This window comes from Catharus ustulatus, chromosome 40 (genome assembly GCF_009819885.2).
Source record: "Catharus ustulatus isolate bCatUst1 chromosome 40, bCatUst1.pri.v2, whole genome shotgun sequence".
NCBI classification, from domain to species: domain Eukaryota; kingdom Metazoa; phylum Chordata; class Aves; order Passeriformes; family Turdidae; genus Catharus; species Catharus ustulatus.
Genome location: NC_046260.1, coordinates 141,705 through 161,700, shown reverse-complemented (window position 1 = coordinate 161,700; position 19,996 = coordinate 141,705). Strand labels below are relative to the sequence as shown.

At 49.4% G+C, this 19,996-nt stretch overlaps 1 protein-coding gene across 1 annotated transcript in view; it reads left to right on the top strand.

Annotated features, from left to right (window-relative positions):
* The window catches only part of RNF40 (ring finger protein 40), a 54,408-nt gene that overhangs the window by 18,230 nt on the left and 16,182 nt on the right, over positions 1 to 19,996 (top strand). Inside the window, exons 6-15 of the mRNA XM_033084516.1 lie at positions 1,238 to 1,350; positions 2,202 to 2,348; positions 5,332 to 5,406; positions 7,411 to 7,530; positions 11,770 to 11,949; positions 15,386 to 15,521; positions 16,102 to 16,223; positions 17,447 to 17,503; positions 17,762 to 17,904; positions 19,285 to 19,402. Coding sequence (XP_032940407.1) covers positions 1,238 to 1,350; positions 2,202 to 2,348; positions 5,332 to 5,406; positions 7,411 to 7,530; positions 11,770 to 11,949; positions 15,386 to 15,521; positions 16,102 to 16,223; positions 17,447 to 17,503; positions 17,762 to 17,904; positions 19,285 to 19,402 — 1,211 coding nt within the window. The remainder of the gene's footprint in view (positions 1 to 1,237; positions 1,351 to 2,201; positions 2,349 to 5,331; positions 5,407 to 7,410; positions 7,531 to 11,769; positions 11,950 to 15,385; positions 15,522 to 16,101; positions 16,224 to 17,446; positions 17,504 to 17,761; positions 17,905 to 19,284; positions 19,403 to 19,996) is intronic.

The following is a 19,996-nucleotide window of genomic DNA, read 5'->3' as shown; positions in this document are numbered from 1 at the left end:
GATTTTTTGTGGAATTTATTTTTTTAAAGTTTTCTGGGATTTTTTTACTGAAATTTTTGGGATTTTTTTGGATTTTGGGACTGTCTGATTTGGGATTTTTGATGTGAATTTTGATGATTTGGGGATTTTGATAATTTGGATTTTTGGGGTGAATTTGGCTGATTTTGGGTCTGGAAGTGAAGTGCAGGACCCCGAGTTTGGGGAGATTTTGGGTCATTTTTGGTCGATTTTTGTCGGATTTTTTTGGGGATTTTTTTGAGGATATTATTTAAGATTTGGTAATTTTGATATTTGTGTTTTTTGGGTTCAATGTTGTTGATTTTGGGTGTTATCCCCAGCGGAGCTGTCGGAGGCCGGGCGGGAGCTGCTCCGGGACCCCAAATTTGGGGAGATTTCGGCCAATTTTTTTTTGGGTTTTTTTCAGGATTTTTTTGGGGTTATTTTCTGTGATTTTGGGAGTTTGATAATTTGGATTATTGGATTGAATTTGGCTGATTTTGGGTGATTTTAATGGGTTTTTTCGGGGATTTTTGTGGGAATTTTTGATGGAATTTTCTGGAATTTTGGGTCATTTTTGACTGATTTTTTTGGGATTTTTTTCAGATCTTTTTGAAGATATTTTTTAGGGTTTGATGATTTTGGTAATTTTGATTTTTGGGGTGAATTTTGATGATTTTGGGATTTTGATAATTCAGATTTTTAAGGGTGAATTTGGGTGATTTTGGGGCATTTTGGGTGATTTTAACGGGATTTTTTGGGGGATTTTTTTGGGATTTTTTTGGGGATTTTTTTGAGGATATTTTTAGGCTTTGGTTGATTTGTGATTTGTGATTTTTGGGGTGATTTTTGTTGATTTTGGTTCTGTATCCCCAGCGGAGCTGTCGGAGGCCGGGCGGGAGCTGCTGCGGGACCCCAAATTTGGGTCAATTTTGACCAATTATTTTGGGATTTTTTTCAGGATTTTTTTTAGGGTTATTTTTTGTGATTTTGGGATTTTGATAATTTGGATTTTTGGGTTAAATTTTGGGAATTTTGGGGCATTTTAGGTGATTTTAATGAGAATTTTTTTAGGATTTTTGTGGGAATTTTGGTGGAATTTTCTGGAATTTTGGGTCATTTTTGGCCGATTTTTTGGGGATTTTTTTCAGGATTTTTTTGGGGTTATTTTTTGGGATTTTGGGAGTTTGATAATTGTATTTTTTGGGTTAATTGTTGTTGATTTTGGGTGTGTTCCCAGCGGAGCTGTCGGAGGCCGGGCGGGAGCTGCTGCGCGAGCGGCTCCGGGAGCATCGGCGGCTGCAGGAGCTGACCCAGAACCTGCACGAGAAACACCAGAGGGAGGCGCTCGAGGTACCTGTGACACACCTGGGGGGACACCTGAGATACACCTGGGGACACCTGAGATACACCTGAGATACTTGGGATACACCTGGGGGGACACCTGAGATATCTGACATACACCTGGGGACTCCTGGGACACACCTGGGGGGACACCTGAGATACCTGGGGACACCTGGGCACACCTGGGCACACCTGAGCACACCTGAGATACACCTGGGGACACCTGGGACACACCTGGGGGCACCTGGGGACACCTGGGGGCACTTGGGCACACCTGGGACACACCTGAGATACACCTGGGATACACCTGAGATACCTGGGCACACCTGGGACACACATGAGATATCTGACGTACACCTGGGGGACACCTGGGGACAGCTGGAACACACCTGGGGACACCTGGGATACACCTGAGATATGTGACATACACCTGGGCACACCTGAGGGGACCTGGGACACACCTGGGGGACACCTGCGGACAGCTGGGACACACCTGGGGATACCTGAGGGGACTTGGGACACACCTGAGATATTTCACATATACCTGGGACACACCTGGGGACATCTGGGCACACCTGGGACACACCTGGGACAAAGTTGAGATACCTGGGGACACCTGGGCTCACCTGGGTACACCTGGGGACACCTGGGCTCACCTGAGATACACCTGGGGACACCTGGGGGGATTCACCTGGGGAATCCACCTGGGGGAACTCACCTGGGACACCTGGGACTCAGCTGGGCTCACCTGGGGACACCTGGGACACACCTGGGGAACTCACTTGGGGGCACCTGGGGGCACATGTGTCACCTGTGTCTCATCTGTCTCACCTGTCTCTCACCTGTGTCACCTGTCCCAGCTGGCCGAGCTGCAGGACAAGGCCATCTCGGCAGAGACGAAGGTTCTGGAGATGGGGACGACGCTGGAGGGGCTGCAGTGGGACAGTGCCAAGCTAAGGAAACGGGAGGGGCGGCTGGACAGACACCTGGCTGAGGCCCTGGAACAGGTAACACACCTGGGCACACCTGAGATACACCTGGGCACACCTGGGCACACCTGGAGGGGCTGCAGTGGGACAGCGCAAAACTGAGAAAACGGGAGGGGCGGCTGGACAGACACCTGGCTGAGGCTCTGGAACAGGTAACACAGGACAGGTAACACACCTGGGCACACCTGGGCAGGACAGGTAACACACCTGGGCACACCTGGGCAGGACAGGTAACACACCTGGGGGGTTACAAACGCACCTGGGGGGATACAAACACACCTGGGCACACCTGGGCACACCTGGGGGGGCTGCAGTGGGACAGCGCCAAGCTCAGGAAACGGGAGGGGCGGCTGGACAGACACCTGGCTGAGGCCCTGGAACAGGTAACACACCTGGGCAGGACAGGTAACACACCTGGGGGTTACAAACACACCTGGGCACACCTGAGATACATCTGGGCACACCTGAGATACAGCTGGGATATACCTGGGGGGCTTAGAAACACACCTGGGCACACCTGGGGGGTTACAAACACACCTGGGCACACCTGGGTACACCTGGGGGGGTTACAAACACACCTGGGTACACCTGGAGGGGTTACAAACACACCTGGGCACACCTGGGCACACCTGGGGGCTCCTGGCAGTCACATGGATGTACCTGGGACACACCTGGGGGCATTCCTGGGTCACCTGGGCACAGCTGTGTTGGGTTACCTGGGCACTTACCTGTCTCAATCGCCTCATTTATTTTCTTTCAATTCTGTCATATGTGTCTCGCCTGTCTCACCTGTCTCACCTATCTCAGCTGTCTCACCTGTGTCTCACCTTTGCATCTCTCACCTGTCTGCTCTCACCTGTTCCTCATATGTCCCTGTTTCTCTGACCTGTGTCTCACCTGTGTCTCACCTCTCTGCTCTCACCTGTCCCTGTCCCACCTTTCTCACCTGTCCCTCTCTCTCACCTGTCTCTTTCTCACCTGTGTCTCACCTGTATCTCACCTGTCTCACCTGTGTCTCACCTGTGTCACCTGTCCCTGTCTCACCTGTTCTCATTTCTCTCACCTGTCTGTGTCTCACCTGTCCCTGTCTCTCTCTCTCTCTCACCTCTTGTATCTCACTTGTCTCACCTGTGTCTCACCTGTTTCTCTCTCTCACCTGTGTCTCACCTGTCTCACCTGTCTGATCTCACCTGTGTCTCACCTATGTCTGACCTGTTTCACCTGTTCTCTCACCTGTCCTTGTGTCACCTGTCTCACATGTGCATGTCTTACTTATTTCACTTGTTCATGTTTCACCTGGCTCTCACCTGTGTTTCTCACCTGTGTCTCACCTGTTTCTGTCTCACCTGTTTCTCTTTCACCTGTCTGTTCTCACCTGTGTCTCACCTGTCCATATCTCACCTGTCTCTCTCACCTGTGTCTCACCTGTCTCTCTCACCTATCCCATCTCACCTGTCTCCCTCTCTCTCACCTGTATCTCTCCCCTCTCTTCCTCTCTCACCTGTCCCTCACCTCTCTCACCTGTGTCTCTCTCACCTGTCCATTTCTCACCTGTCCCTGTCTGTCCCTGTCTGTCCCTGTCTGTCCCTGTCTGTCCCTGTCTGTCCCTGTCTCACCTGTCTGCTCTCACCTGTCCCTCTCTCACCTGTGTCTTACCTGTATCTCACCTGTCCGTGTCTCTCACCTGTCTCACCTGTCTCACCTGTGTCTCACCTGTGTCTCACCTGTGTCTCATCTCTCCCACTTGTATCTCTCACGTGTTGCTCTCTCACCTGCCTCTCACCTGTCTGTCTCACCTGTTCATGTCTCACCTATCTCTCTCACCTGTTTCTCACCTGTCCCCTGACCTCTCACCTGTGTCACCTGTCCATATCTCACCTGTCTCTCACCTGTCTCACCTGTTCCTTCTTACCTGTTTCTCACCTGTTTCTCTCTCTCACCTGTCTCACCTGTGTCTCACCTGTGTCTCACCTGTCTCACCTGTCTCACCTGTGTCTCACCTGTCTCACCTGTGTCTCACCTGTATCTCACCTGTGTCTCACCTGTCCCACCTGTGTCCCTTGTGTCTCACCTGTGTCTCACCTGTCTCACCTGTGTCTCACCTGTGTCTCACCTGTCTCACCTGTGTCTCACCTGTCTCACCTGTGTCTCACCTGTGTCTCACCTGTCTCACCTGTGTCTCACCTGTGTCTCACCTGTGTCTCACCTGTCTCACCTGTCTCACCTGTGTCTCACCTGTGTCTCACCTGTCTCACCTGTGTCTCACCTGTGTCTCACCTGTCTCACCTGTCTCACCTGTGTCTCACCTGTGTCTCACCTGTCTCACCTGTGTCTCACCTGTCTCACCTGTGTCTCACCTGTGTCTCACCTGTCTCACCTGTCTCACCTGTGTCTCACCTGTCTCACCTGTGTCTCACCTGTGTCTCACCTGTGTCTCACCTGTGTCTCACCTGTCTCACCTGTCTCACCTGTCTCACCTGTGTCTCACCTGTGTCTCACCTGTGTCTCACCTGTCTCACCTGTCTCACCTGTGTCTCACCTGTGTCTCACCTGTGTCTCACCTGTCTCACCTGTGTCTCACCTGTGTCTCACCTGTCTCACCTGTCTCACCTGTGTCTCACCTGTCTCACCTGTGTCTCACCTGTGTCTCACCTGTGTCTCACCTGTGTCTCACCTGTGTCTCACCTGTCTCACCTGTGTCTCACCTGTCTCACCTGTGTCTCACCTGTGTCTCACCTGTCTCACCTGTCTCACCTGTGTCTCACCTGTGTCTCACCTGTGTCTCACCTGTCTCACCTGTCTCACCTGTGTCTCACCTGTCTCACCTGTGTCTCACCTGTGTCTCACCTGTGTCTCACCTGTCTCACCTGTCTCACCTGTCTCTCACCTGTCTCACCTGTCTCTCACCTGTGTCTCACCTGTGTCTCACCTGTGTCTCACCTGTCTCACCTGTCTGATCTCACCTGTCTCACCTGTCTCTCTCTCTCTCTCCGTGTCCCAGCTGACCTCGGGCTCGTACGGCTCCGGCAGCTCCGGGGGGTTCCAGGGCGGCCAAATCACCCTGAGCATGCAGAAGGTACCGGAACTGAGGGGGGAATTTGGGAAAATTTGGGGGAATTTGGGAAATTTTGGGGAAATTTTGGGAAATTTGGGGAAAATTTGCAGATTTTTGGGAATTTTAGGAGGAATTTTGGAGACATTTTGGGGTAATTTTGGGAATTTCTGGGAAAATTTGGGAATTTTTGTGAATTTGAGGAGGAATTTTTGGGAGAGATTTTGGGAAGTTGGGGAAATTTGGGGAAAATTTGGGAGTTTATGGGAAAATTTGGGGAAAATTTGGAGAAATTTGGAGAAAATATGAGAATTTTTGGGAATTTTAGGAGGAATTTTTGAAAATTTTGGGGAATTTTTTAGGATTTTGGAAATTTCTGGGACAATTTGGGAATTTCTGTGGATTTGAGGAGGCATTTTGGGGAAATTTTGGGAAAATTTGGGAAAATTTGGGAAATTTTGGGAAATTTTAGGAAAATTTTGGAAAACTTGGGGAAAAATGGGGAAATTTTTGGGGAAAATCGGGGAAAATTTGAGAATTTTTGGGAATTTTAGGACGGATTTTTGAAAATTTTGGGGAGAATTTTTGGGGGAATTTGGGGGATTTTTAGGGGAAATTTGGGAAACCTCGGGGAAGTTTTTGGAAAATTTGGGAATTTCTGGGAACTTGAGGAGGAATTTTGGGGAAATTCAGGAGTTTGTGGGAAAATTTTGGGGGAAATCTGAGGAAAAATTGGGGAAAATCTGAGCGTTTTGGAGAATTTTAGGAGGAATTTTTGAGAATTTGGGGAAAATTTGGGGAAGTTCTGGGGAAATTTGGGAAAATTTTTGGAAAATTTCTGGAAAAATTTCGGGGAGTTTGAGGAAATTTGGGGTTTTTGGGAACTTGGGGAAGAATTTTTGAAAATTTGGGGGAATTTTGGGGGATTTTGGGAATATCTGGGAATTGGGGGAGGAATTTTGGGGAGAGGTTTTGGGAATTTGGGGAAATTTGGGAAAGATTTGGGATTTTCTGGGAAAATTTGGGGGAAAATAGAGAATTTTTGGATAATTTTAGGAGGAATTTTTGAAAAGTTGGGGAAATTTTGGAAAATTTGGGAAATTTCTGGAAAATTGTGGATTTTTGGGGTGAATTGTAGAATTTTTGGCCCCCAGTTTGAGATGCTGAGCTCAGATTTGGGCTGAATTTTAGGTAAAATTTTGATGAATTTGGTCCAAATTTTTGGGGATTTTTATGGGAATTTTGGGATTTTTTGGGAGATTTTTTACTAAATTTGTAACTTTTTGGGAATTCCCTGAATTTTTGGGGTGAATTTTGGAATTTTTGGCCCCAGTTTGAGATGCTGAGCTCGGATTTGGGCTGAATTTTGATGGATTTGGGTCAAATTATGGTAGATTTAGGTCAAAATTTTGGGGATTTTTGTGGGAATTTCAGGATATTTTGGGGTAAATTTTAGAGATTTGTAACTTTTTGTAAATTTGTGAATTTTTGGGCTGAATTTTGTTGATTTTGACCCCAGTTTGAGATGCTGAGCTCAGATTTGGGCTGAATTTTGATGGATTTGGGTCCAAATTTTGAGATTTTTTATGGGAATTTCGTGGGTTTTTTGGTAAATTTTTTAACTTTCAGTAATTTGTGAATTTTTGGGGGAAATTTTGGAATTTATGGGCCCCAGTTTGAGATGCTGAGCTTGGATTTGGGCTGAATTTGGGTCAAATTTTGGTGGATTTGGGTTGAATTTTGATAGATCTGGGTCAAATTTTGGGGGATTTTTTTGAGAATTTTGGGATTTTTTATTGAGTTTTTAAACTTTTTGTAAACTTTGGAATTTTTGGGCTGAGTTTTGTTGTTTTTGTCCCCACTTTGAGATGCTGATTTCAGATTTGGGATTAATTTTGGTGACATTTTGATGGATTTGGGTCAAATTTTTGGGGATTTTTATGGGAATTTTGGGGTTTTTTATTGAGTTTTTAAACTTTTTGTAAATTTATGAATTTTTGGGCTGAGTTTTGCTGTTTTTGGCCCCAGTTTGAGATGCTGAACGCGGAGCTGGAGGGGAACCAGGAGCTGGCCAATTCCCGCATGGCCGAGCTGGAGAAGCTGCAGCTGGAGCTGCAGGCGGCCGTCAGGGGACAGGAGAGACTCAAGGTGACACTTGGGGACACTGGGGACATTGGGGGGGATTGGGGGGGTTTGGGGACATTGGGGACATTGGAGGGATTGAGGACACTGAGGGACATCCAAGGGACTGGGGACATTGGGGACACTGAGGGGATTTGGGGACATTGGGGACATTCAATGGATTGGGGACATTGGGGACATTGAGGGGACATTGAGGGGATTGGGGACATTGGGGACATTGAGGGGACATTGGGGACATTGGGGACATCCAAGGGATTGGGGACATTGGGGGGACATTGGGGACATTGGGGACATCCAAGGGATTGGGGACATTGGGGGGTTGGGGACACTCAGGGGACATTGGGGACATCCAAGGGATTGGGGACATCTGGAGACATTTGGGATATTGGGGACACTGGGGGACCCTGGGGGGATTTGGGGTCATTGGGGACATTCAATGGATTGGGGACATTGGGGGGCATTGGGGACATTGAGGACATCATGGGGACACTGGGGGGGTTGGGAACATCTGGGGACAGTGGGGACATTGGGGACATCATGGGGATTTGGGGACACTGGGGGGGATTGGGGATAGTGAGGGGATTTGGGGAGTTTGGGGACATTGGGGACATTGGGGGCATTGGGGACAGTGAGGGGGTTTGAGGACAGTGGGGACATTTGGGGGACATTAGGGACATTGGGGACATGGAGAGGGATTGGGGACATTGGAGGGATTGGGGACATTGGGGAGGTTGGGGACACTGAGGGACATCCAAGGGATTTGGGACATTGGGGACTTTGGGGACATGGGGGACATTGGGGACATCCATGGGATTTGGGACATTGGGGCCACTCAGGGTTTTGGGGACAGTGAGGACATCTGGGGACACTGGGGGGTTTGGGGGGATTGGGGATAGTGAGGGGATTTGGGGACTTTGGGGACACTTGGGGACATTCAATGGATTGGGGACATTGAGGGGACATTGGGGACATTGTGGGGATTGGGGACATTGGGGGAATTTGGGGACACTGAGGGGACATTGGGGACTTCGGGAGGATTTGGGGACATTGGGGACATTGGGGACATTGGGGGGTTGGGCACACTCAGGGGACATCTGGGGACGCTGGAGGGGTTTGGGGACATTGGGGACACTGGAGACATCCAGGACACATTTCCCTCACTTGCCCAGGTGGGTGTGGTGTCACTCAGGTGTCACTCAGTGTCACTCAGTTGTCACTCAGGTGTGCTGTAGCTCACTCAGGTGTCATACAGGTGTCCCACAGTTGTCACCCAGGTGTCACTTAGGTGTCTCTCCCCTGCGTAGGTGGCTGTGTTGTTACTCAGGTGTCACTCAGGTGTCACTCAGGTGTCACTCAGTGTCACACAGGTGCGCTGTAGATCACACAGGTGTCACTCAGGTGTCACAGGTGTCACCCAGGTGTCTCTCCCCTGCCTTATGCAGGTGACACTGTTGTCACTCAGGTGTCACTCAGGTGTCTCCCTGCCCTGCCCAGGTGGCTCTGTTGTCACTCAGGTGTCACACAGCTGTCACTGAGTGTCACTCAGGTGTCACTCAGGTGTCACACAGCTGTCACTGAGTGTCACTCAGGTGTCACTCAGGTGTGCTGTAGGTCACTCAGGTGTCACTCAGGTGTGCTGTAGGTCACACAGGTGTCACTCAGGTGTCACCCAGGTGTCTCTCAGGTGTGCTGTAGCTCACTCAGGTGTCACTCAGGTGTCACTCAGGTGTGCTGTAGGTCACACAGGTGTCACTCAGGTGTCACCCAGGTGTCTCTCAGGTGTGCTGTAGCTCACTCAGTGTCACACAGGTGTCACTCAGTGTCAGTGTCACTCAGGTGTTACTCAGGTGTTTCCCTGCACAGGTGGTTCTGTTGTCACTCAGTGTCACTCAGATGTCACTCAGGTGTGCTGTAGGTCAGACAGGTGTCACTCAGGTGTCACTCAGGTGTCACTCGGTGTCACTCAGGTGTGCTATAGGTCACTCAGTGTCACACAGGTATCCCTCAGTGTCATTCAGTGTCACTCAGTGTCACTCAGGTGTGCTGTAGATCACACAGGTGTCACTCAGGTGTCACTCAGGTGTCACTCAGGTGTGCTGTAGGTCAGTCAGTGTCACTCAGGTGTCACTCAGGTGTCACTCAGGTGTGCTGTAGATCACACAGGTGTCACTCAGGTGTCACAGGTGTCACCCAGATGTGTCTCCCCTGTCCTATGCAGGTGACACTGTTGTCACTCAGTATCACTCAGGTGTCACTCAGCTGTCACCCAGGTGTCACCCAGGTGTCTCTCCCTTGCCCAGGTGCCTCTGTTGTCACTCAGGTGTCACACAGGTGTCACTCAGGTGTGTCCCAGGTGTCACTCAGGTGTGCTGTAGGTCACTCAGGTGTCCCAGGTGTCCCAGAGGTGTCACCCAGGTGTCCTTCTCCTGCACAGGTGTCACTCAGGTGTCACTCAGGTGTGCTGTAGGTCACACAGGTGTCACACAGGTGTCACTCAGGTGTCACACAGATGTCACTCAGGTGTCACTCAGGTGTCAGGTGTCACACAGGTGTGTCCCAGCTGTCACCCAGGTGTGTCCCAGGTGTCACCCAGGTGTCTCCCTGCCCTGCCCAGGTGGCTCTGTTGTCACTCAGTGTCACTCAGGTGTCACCCAGGTGTCTCCCTGCACAGGTGGTTCTGTTGTCACTCAGGTGTCACTCAGGTGTGTCCCAGGTGTCACCCAGGTGTGTCTCCCTGTGCAGGTGGCTCTGTTGTTACTGAGGTGTCACACAGCTGTCACACAGGTGTCACCCAGGTGTCTCTCCCCTGCCCAGGTGGCTGTGTTGTCACTCAGTGTCACTCAGGTATCACTCAGTGTCACACAAGTGTCACCCAGGTGTCTCCCTGCGTAGGTGGCTCTGTTGTCACTCAGGTGTCACTCAGGTGTCACTCAGGTGTCACTCAGGTGTGCTATAGGTCACTCAGTGTCACACAGGTGTCACTCAGGTGTTACTCAGGTGTCACTCAGGTGTCACTCAGGTGTCACTCAGGTGTGCTGTAGCTCACTCAGTGTCACACAGGTGTCACTCAGGTGTGTCCCAGGTGTCACCCCGGTGTCTCCCCGTGCAGGTGGCTCTGTTGTCACTCAGTGTCACTCAGGTGTCACCCCGGTGTCTCCCTGTGCAGGTGGCTGTGTTGTTACTCAGGTGTTATTCAGGTGTCACAGGTGTCACTCACGTGTAGTGTAGCTCACACAGGTGTGCTGTAGGTCACCCAGGACACTCAGGTGTCACTCAGGTGTCACTCAGGTGTCACTCAGGTGTCACTCAGGTGTGCTGTATGTTACTCAGGTGTCACTCAGTATCACTCAGGTGTCACCCAGGTGTCACCCAGGTGTCACCCAGGTGTCTCTCCCCTGGGCAAGTGGCTCTGTTGTCACTCAGGTGTCACTCAGGTGTGCTGTACCTCACTCAGGTGTCACCCATGTGTCTCTCCCCTGCGCAGGTGGCTCTGTTGTCACTCAGGTGTGCTGTAGATCACACAGGTGTCACTCAGGTGTCCTGTAGGTCACACAGGTGTCACTCAGGTGTCACACAGGTGTCTCTCCCCTGCCCAGGTGGATCTGTTGTCACTCAGGTGTCACACAGGTGTCACCCAGGCGTGTCCCAGGTGTCACCCAGGTGTGTCCCTGTGCAGGTGGCTCTGTTGTCACTCAGTGTCACTCAGGTTTCACACAGGTGTCACTCAGGTGTGTCCCAGGTGTCACCCAGGTGTCACTCAGGTGTCACTCAGGTGTCACTCAGGTGTGCTGTAGCTCACACAGGTGTCACTCAGTGTCACTCAGGTGTCACTGAGGTGTGTCCCAGGTGTCACCCCGGTGTCTCCCCGCACAGGTGGCGCTGCGCTCGCTGCCCGAGGAGGCGGTGAAGGAGGCCCTGGAGTACAAGGTGCTGCAGTCCCAGGTGTCACTCAGGTGTCACTCAGGTGTGCTGTAGGTCACACAGGTGTCACCCAGGTGTGTCCCAGGTGTCACCCCGGTGTCTCCCTGCGTAGGTGGCTCTGTTGTCACTCAGGTGTGCTGTAGGTCACACAGGTTTCACACAGGTGTCACTGAGGTGTGTCCCAGGTGTCACCCAGGTGTGTCCCCGCCCCGTGCAGGTGGCGCTGCGCTCTCTGCCCGAGGAGGCGGTGAAGGAGGCCCTGGAGTACAAGGTGCTGCAGTCCCAGGTGTCACTCAGGTGTCACCCAGGTGTCTCCCTGCACAGGTGGCGCTGCGCTCTCTGCCCGAGGAGGCGGTGAAGGAGGCTCTGGAGTACAAGGTGCTGCAGTCCCAGTTCTCGCTGCTCTACCACGAGAGCCTGCAGGTGAAGACGCAGCTGGACGAGGCCCGGGCGCTGCTGCTGGCCACCAAGAACAGCCACCTGCGCCACATCGAGCACATGGAGGTGAGCACAGGTGTCCCCAGGTGTCCCCAGGGGGTCACTGAGGAGTTTTGGGGATGTTTGGGGATGTTACTGTACCAAGAATTCAAATCCAAGATGGCTGCCGGCATAAAAATCCCATAATTCCTCATTCAAAATGGCCGCCTGCGCCACATCGAGCACATGGAGGTGAGCACACCTGGGCCCAGGTGTCCCCAGGGGGTCACTGAGGAGTTTTGGGGACATTACTGTACCAAGAATTCAAATCCAAGATGGTTACCAGCATAAAAATCCCATAATTCCTCATTCAAAATGGCCGCCTGCGCCACATCGAGCCCATGGAGGTGAGCACATCTGGCCCCAGGTGTCCCCAAGGGTTCACTGAGGAGTTTTGGGGACGTTACTGTACCAAGAATTCAAATCCAAGATGGCCACCGGCACAAAAATCCCATAATTCCTCATCCGAGATGGCCACCAGTGCCATAAATCCCATAATTCCTCATTCAGAATGGCCGCCTGCACCACATCGAGCACATGGAGGTGAGCACAGGTGTCCCCAGGTGTCCTCAAGGGGTCACTGAGGAGGTTTGGGGACGTTACTGTACCAAGTATTCAAATCCAAAATGGCTGCTGGTACAAAAATCCCATAATTCCTCATTCAAAATGGCCGCCTGCACCACATGAGCTCATGGAAGTGGGCACAGGTGTCCCCAGCTGTCCCCAAGAGTTTTAGGGACGTCTGGGGACATTAATGTCAAGATAATTCTGATTCGAGATGGTTGCCAGTGCCATAAATCCCACAATTCGTCATCCAAGATGGCCACCAGTACCATAAATCCCATAATCTTTCATTCAAAATGGCCACCAGTGCCATAAATCCTGTAATCTCTCACCCAATATGACCGCCAGTGCCATAAATCCCCCAATTCCTCATCCAAGATGGCTGTTGTCATATAAATCCCATACTCCCTCATTCAAAATGGCCAACAGTGCCATAAATCCCATAATTCCTCATCCAAAATGGCCACCGGTGCCATAAATCCCATAATTCCTCACCCAATATGGCCACCAGTGCCATAAATCCCATAATTCCACATCCAAAATGGCCACCAGTGCCATAAATCCCATAGTCTCTCACCCAAAATGGCCGCTGGTGCCATAAATCCCATAATTCCTCACACAAGATGGCTGCTGTGCCATAAATCCCATAATTCCTCACCCAATATGGCCACCAGTGCCATAAATCCCATAATTCCTCACCCAATATGGCCGCAAGTGCAATAAATCCCATAATGCCTCACCCAGAATGGCCACCAGTGCCATAAATCCCATAATCCCTCACCCAGTATGGCCGCCAGTGCCATAAATCCCATAGTCACTCACCCAAGATGGCCGCCAGTACCATAAATCCCATAATCCCTCATTCAAAATGGCCACCGGTGCCATAAATCCCATACTCCCTCATCCAAAATGGCCACCAGTGCCATAAATCCCATACTCCCTCATTCAAAATGGCCACCAGTGCCATAAATCCAATAATCCCTCGTTAAAAAATGGCCACCAGTGCCATAAATCCCGTAATCCCTCATCCAAAATGGCCACCAGTGCCATAAATCCCATAATTCCTCACTCAAAGTGGCGGCCAGTGCTATAAATCCCACCAGTGCCATAAATCCAATAATCCCTCACTCAATATGGCCGCCAGTGCCGTAAATCCCAATAATCCCTCATCCAAAATGGCCGCCAGTGCCGTAAATCCCATAATCCCTCACCCAAAATGGCCGCCAGTGCCGTAATTCCCCCAATCCCAGAAAAATCGTTTAAAAATCAGGAAAAAAAATTAAAAATTCCAAAAAAATTCCAAAAAAATTTTGAAAAAATTTTGAAAAAATCCCAAAAAAATTTTTAAAAAATCCCAAGAATTTCCAGAAAAATCCCAAGAATTTCCAGAAAAATCCCAAAAATTTCCAGAAAAATCCCAAAAAATCCCCAGAAAAATCCCCAAAAATTCCCAGAAAAATCCCCAAAAATTCCCAGAAAAATCCCCAAAAATTCCCAGAAAAATCCCCAAAAATTCCCAGAAAAATCCCCAAAAATTCCCAGAAAAATCCCCAAAAATTCCCAGAAAAATCCCAAAAAATTCCCAGAAAAATCCCAAAAAATCCCCAGAAAAATCCCCAAAAATTCCAAGAAAAATCCCCAAAAATTCCCAGAAAAATCCCAAAAAATTCCCAGAAAAATCCCCAAAAATTCCCAGAAAAATCCCCAAAAATTTCCAGAAAAATCCCCAAAAATCCCCAGAAAAATCCCCAAAAAATTCCCAGAAAAATCCCCAAAAATTCCCAGAAAAATCCCCAAAAATTCCAAGAAAAATCCCAAAAAATCCCAGAAAAATCCCAAAAAATTCCCAGAAAAATCCCCAAAAATTCCCAGAAAAATCCCAAAAAATTCCCAGAAAAATCCCCAAAAATCCCAGAAAAATCCCAAAAAATCCCCAGAAAAATCCCCAAAAAATTCCCAGAAAAATCCCCAAAAATTCCCAGAAAAATCCCCAAAAATTCCAAGAAAAATCCCCAAAAATTCCCCGAAAAATCCCCAAAAATTCCCAGAAAAATCCCCAAAAATTCCCAGAAAAATCCCAAAAAATTTCCAGAAAAATCCCGAAAAATTCCCAGAAAAATCCCAAAAATTCCCAGAAAAATCCCCAAAAATTCCCAGAAAAATCCCCAAAAATTCCCAGAAAAATCCCCAAAAATTCCCAGAAAAATCCCCAAAAATTCCCAGAAAAATCCCCAAAAATTCCCAGAAAAATCCCAAAAATTTCCAGAAAAATCCCAAAAAATTCCCAGAAAAATCCCGAAAAATTCCCAGAAAAATCCCCAAAAATTCCCAGAAAAACCCCCAAAAAATTCCCAGAAAAATCCCAAAAATTCCCAGAAAAATCCCCAAAAAATTCCCAGAAAAATCCCAAAAAATTCCCAGAAAAATCCCCAAAAATTCCCAGAAAAATCCCCAAAAATTCCCAGAAAAATCCCAAAAAATTCCCAGAAAAATCCCAAAAAATTCCCAGAAAAATCCCAAAAAATTCCCAGAAAAATCCCCAAAAATTCCCAGAAAAATCCCCAAAAATTCCCAGAAAAATCCCCAAAAATTCCCAGAAAAATCCCAAAAAATTCCCAGAAAAATCCCAAAAATTCCCAGAAAAATCCCCAAAAATTCCCAGAAAAATCCCAAAAATTCCCAGAAAAATCCCAAAAATTCCCAGAAAAATCCCCAAAAAATTCCCAGAAAAATCTAAAAAAATTCCCAGAAAAATCCCCAAAAATTCCCAGAAAAATCCCCAAAAATTCCCAGAAAAATCCCCAAAAATTCCCAGAAAAATCCCAAAAAATTCCCAGAAAAATCTAAAAGAATTTTCTCAAAATTTCCCAAACTCCCCAAGTTTTGTTTTTGCCGTCAGAGCGACGAGCTGGGGGTGCAGAAGCGGCTGCGCACCGAGGTGATCCAGCTGGAGGACACGCTGGCCCAGGTGCGCAAGGAGTACGAGATGCTGCGCATCGAGTTCGAGCAGAACCTGGCGGCCAACGAGCAGGCGGGTGAGGGCACTGGGACACCTGTGTCACCTGTGTGTCACCTGTGTGTCACCTGTGTCACCTGTGTCACCTGTGTCACCTGTGTGTTACCTGTGTGTCACTTGTGTGTCACCTGTGTGTCACCTGTGTGTCACCTGTCTCACCTGTGTCACCTGTGTGTCACCTGTGTGTCACCTGTGTCTCACCTGTGTCTCACCTGTGTCTCACCTGTGTGTCACTGTGTCACCTGTGTGTCACCTGTGTCACCTGTGTGTTACCTGTGTCACCTGTGTGTCACCTGTGTGTCACCTGTGTCACCTGTGTCTCACCTGTGTCTCACCTGTGTCTCACCTGTGTCTCACCTGTGTGTCACTGTGTCACCTGTGTGTCACCTGTGTCACCTGTGTGTTACCTGTGTCACCTCTGTGTCACCTGTGTCACCTGTGTCACCTGTGTGTCACCTGAGTGTCACCTGTGTCACCTGAGTGTCACCTGTGTGTCACCTGTGTCACCTGTGTGTCACCTGTGTCACCTGTGTCTCACCTGAGTGTCACCTGTGTCTCACCTGTCTCACCTGTCCCCCCCTGTCCCCACGTGTCCCCAGGCCCCATTAACCGCGAGATGCGTCACCTGATCAGTTCCCTGCAGAACCACAACCACCAGCTCAAGGGGGACGTGCAGCGCTACAAGCGCAAACTGCGCGAGGTGCAGGCCGAGATCGGCAAGGTGAGCGCGCCTGGGGACACCTGGGGACACCTGGGGACACCTGGGGACACACCTGGGGACACCTGGGGACACCTGGGGATACCTGGGGACACCTGGGCACACCTGGGACACACCTGGGGACACCTGGGGATACCTGGGGACACCTGGGGACACCTGGGGACACCTGGGGACACCTGGGGACAACTGGGACACACCTGGGGCACACCTGGGGACACCTGGGACACACCTGGGCACACCTGGGGCACACCTGGGATACACCTGGGGACACCTGGGCACACCTATAATAGTGACTTAATGTGTCTTAAAGGGATGTAACCTTTCCTAAAATGAGTCATGGTCCCTTTAAGAGAGGGTGTGGTCACTGAAAGGGGCTGGGCCAATCTAAAAATGGGGTGTGGCCACTTTAAGAGTGGTTGTGTCTTAAAGGGTTGTGGTCTCTTAAAAGGGGAAAAGGTCCCTTTAAGAGTGGGTGTGGTTTAAAGGGGTGTGGCCTCTAAGATTGGACTTGGTTCCTTTAAGAGTGGGTGTGGCTTAAATGGATGTTGTCTCTAAAAATGGAACCTGACCCCTTTAAGAGTGGGTGTGGCTTAAATGGGTGTGGCTACAAAAAGTGGAACCAAGTCCCTTTAAGAGTGGGTGTGGCTTAAATGGGCGTGGCCTCCAAAAAAAGGGAATCTGGTTCCTTGAAGAGTGGATGTGACTTAAAGGGGCGTGGCCTCTAAAAATGGACTTGGTTCCTTGAAGAGTGGGTGTGGCTTAAATGGTCATGGTTGCTAATTGGGACCAGGTCCCTTTAAGAGTGGGTGTGGCTTAAGGGGGCGTGGCCTTAAAAAAGGAACCGGATCCCTTTAGGAGTGGGTGTGGCTTAAAGAGGCATGGCCTCCAAAAAAAGGGAACCTGGTTCCTTGAAGAGTGGGTGTGGCTTAAAGGGGTGTGGCCTCTAAAAAAGGAACCCGGTCCCTTTAAGAGTGGGTGTGGCTTAAACGGGCATGGCCTCTAATTAGGACCAGGTCCCTTTAAGAGTGGGTGTGGCCAAAATGGGCGTGGCCTCTAAAATAGGACCTGGTCCCTTTAAGACTGGGTGTGGCTTAAATGGGCATGACCTCAAAAAACTGGAACCTGGTCCCTTTAAGAGTGGGTGTGGTTTAAGAGAATCGCAATTAAATGTGCGTGGCCCCTTTAAATGTTCGTGTCCCTCTGACCCCGCCCCTTTCTCTCCCCAGCTCCGCCTCCAGGCCAGCGGCGCCCCTCCCCCACCCAGCCCCGCCCCTCCCCCGCCCCCTCCCCCCTCCTCCTCCTCCTCAGGCCCCGCCCCCTCCTCCAGCTCCACCCCTCCCCCCGAGGAAACCCCGCCCCCCACCCCAGCCCCGCCCACAACCGATGACAAAGAGGGCGTGGCCACTTCCGGCCCCGCCCCCTCGCAGGACACGCCCCTCCCCAAAGCCCAAGCCCCGCCCCCGGCGCTGAAGGAGGAAGAGGAGGAGCCTGGCCCCGCCCCCGCCCCAAGCCCCGCCCCCCAGCCCCGCCCACACCCCAAGGAGCCGCCCCCGGCCCCGCCCCCTCCCAGGCCCCGCCCACCCGGGGGGAGGGGCGAGGGGCGGGAGCGGCCCAAGGGGGCGGGGCCAGAGGAGGGGAAGAAGAAAGACTCGGAGGTGCTGAAACAGCTGAGGGCGGAGCTCAAGTGAGTTATGCTAATGAGATGCTAATGAGGGGGTGGGTATGCTAATGAGATGCAAATTAGGGGTGGGGGAGGGGTCCCAAGCAGGTTTCGGGGGGATTTAGGGAGATTATAGGGAGATTTTGAGTAATTTTTTTGGTGTTAAAAAAGTATGTTATGCAAATGAGATGCTAATGAGGGGGTGGATATGTATATGAGATGTGGGGAGGAATTGTAAGACGGTTTTCAGGGGATTTTGAGAGGTTTTGGCTCATTTTAGGGAGATTTTGGGGATTTTTTGGAGTTTGAGGTAGATTTATGCAAATGAGATGCTAATTAGGGTGTGGTTATGCAAATGAGCAGCGAAGGGAAGGCACCGAAGAGCTGTGGGGAGATTTCGGGTTGTTTTAGGGAGCTTTTGAGGATTTTTTTTTTTAGTTTTAATCAGGATTTATGCAAATGAGATGTTAATGAGGGGGTGGTTATGCTAATGAGGGGTGGAGGAAGGGTCCCAAGGAGATTTGGGGGAATTTGGGGGCAATTTTGGGGGAATTTTGGGTACTTTTGGGGGGGGGGTTTAAGGTGAATTTATGCAAATTAGATGCTAATAAGGGGAGTTTATGATAATGAGGGGTTGGGGGGAGGGGTCCCAAGGAGATTTTGGGGGGATTTTGGGTCATTTTTGGGGATTTGATGTGAAGGGAGGGGGTGGTTATGCAAATGAGATGCAAATGAGGATGGAGAGGGGTCTTGAGGGAGGTACTAAGGAGTTTTTGGACATTTCAGAAACGAATTTTGCGGGAATTAAGCCCCCAAAAACAGTGTTTGAGGCCCAAAAAGGGGCGTGGCAATCTTGAGTATGCAAATGAGATATTAATTAAGCATTAATTAACCCCAGGAAGGCACAGGAGAGTCAGAAGAAATTTTGGGAGTGATTTTTTAGGGAATTTGGGGCCAAATTTTGTGGCGATTTTGGCAGGAAAAAAAAGTTTGGGGCCTAAAAATGGGTGTGACAATTTTATATATGCAAATGAGATGTTAATTAGGCGTTAATTACTCTAATAAAGCACAGGAGAAACTGAAGAAGCTAGAATTTTGGGGATGAATTTTTAGGGAATTTTGAGCCAAATTTTCTGGCGATTTTGGCGGGAAAAAAAAAGTTTGGGGCCTAAAAATAGGTGTGACCATTTTAAGTATGCAAATGAGATGTTAATTAGGCGTTAATTACTCTAATAAAGCACAGGAGAAACTGAAGACGCTAGAATTTTGGGGATGAATTTTTAGGGAATTTTGGGCCAAATTTTGTGGCGATTTTGGTGGGAAAAAAAAGTTTGGGGCCTAAAAATGGGTGTGACCACTTTAAATATGCAAATGAGATGCTAATTAGACGTTAATTAACCCCAGGAAAGCCCAGGAGAACCAGAAGGAGATGAAGCTGCTGCTGGACATGTACAAATCGGCGCCCAAGGAGCAGCGGGACAAGGTGACGCTGATGGCGGCCGAGAGGAAGAGCAAGGCCGAGGTAATTAACGCTAATTAACGCTAATTAACGCTAATTAATTAGTAATTAATGCCACAGAGCTGTTCTACTTCACTGCAGGTGTTAATGAGCTGTTAATTAGCTGTTAATTAGTTATTAGGGCTCGTTAGGAGGATAAAAATGGGAGTAATAGGAGGATTAATTATTGTCATTAACTTCTAGTGAAAAATTAATGACTAATTAATGACTAATAAATGACTAATTGGGGACTAATTAATGGTTAATTAATGAGCTGGAGGAGCTGTGGGGAAGCGCGAGCGGTGCTGTAACTGCTCCTGGTCATTAACGCTGCCTGTTTAATTTTATTGATTAATGAGTTAATTAATGACTTATTAATGGCTAATTAGTGACTAATTAATGGTTAATTGATTAGCTGGAGGAGCTGAGTTAATTAGGAACTAATTAATAATTACTGGTTAATTACCGAGCTCCACGAGAGCCAAAACTACTGCATCATTGGCCCTTCCCATTGCATTTCATTGATTAATGAGCTAATTAGTGGCTAATTAATGACTAATAATTAATAATTAATGCTAATTACCGAACTGGAGGAACGCAAGCGCCGCCAGAACCAAA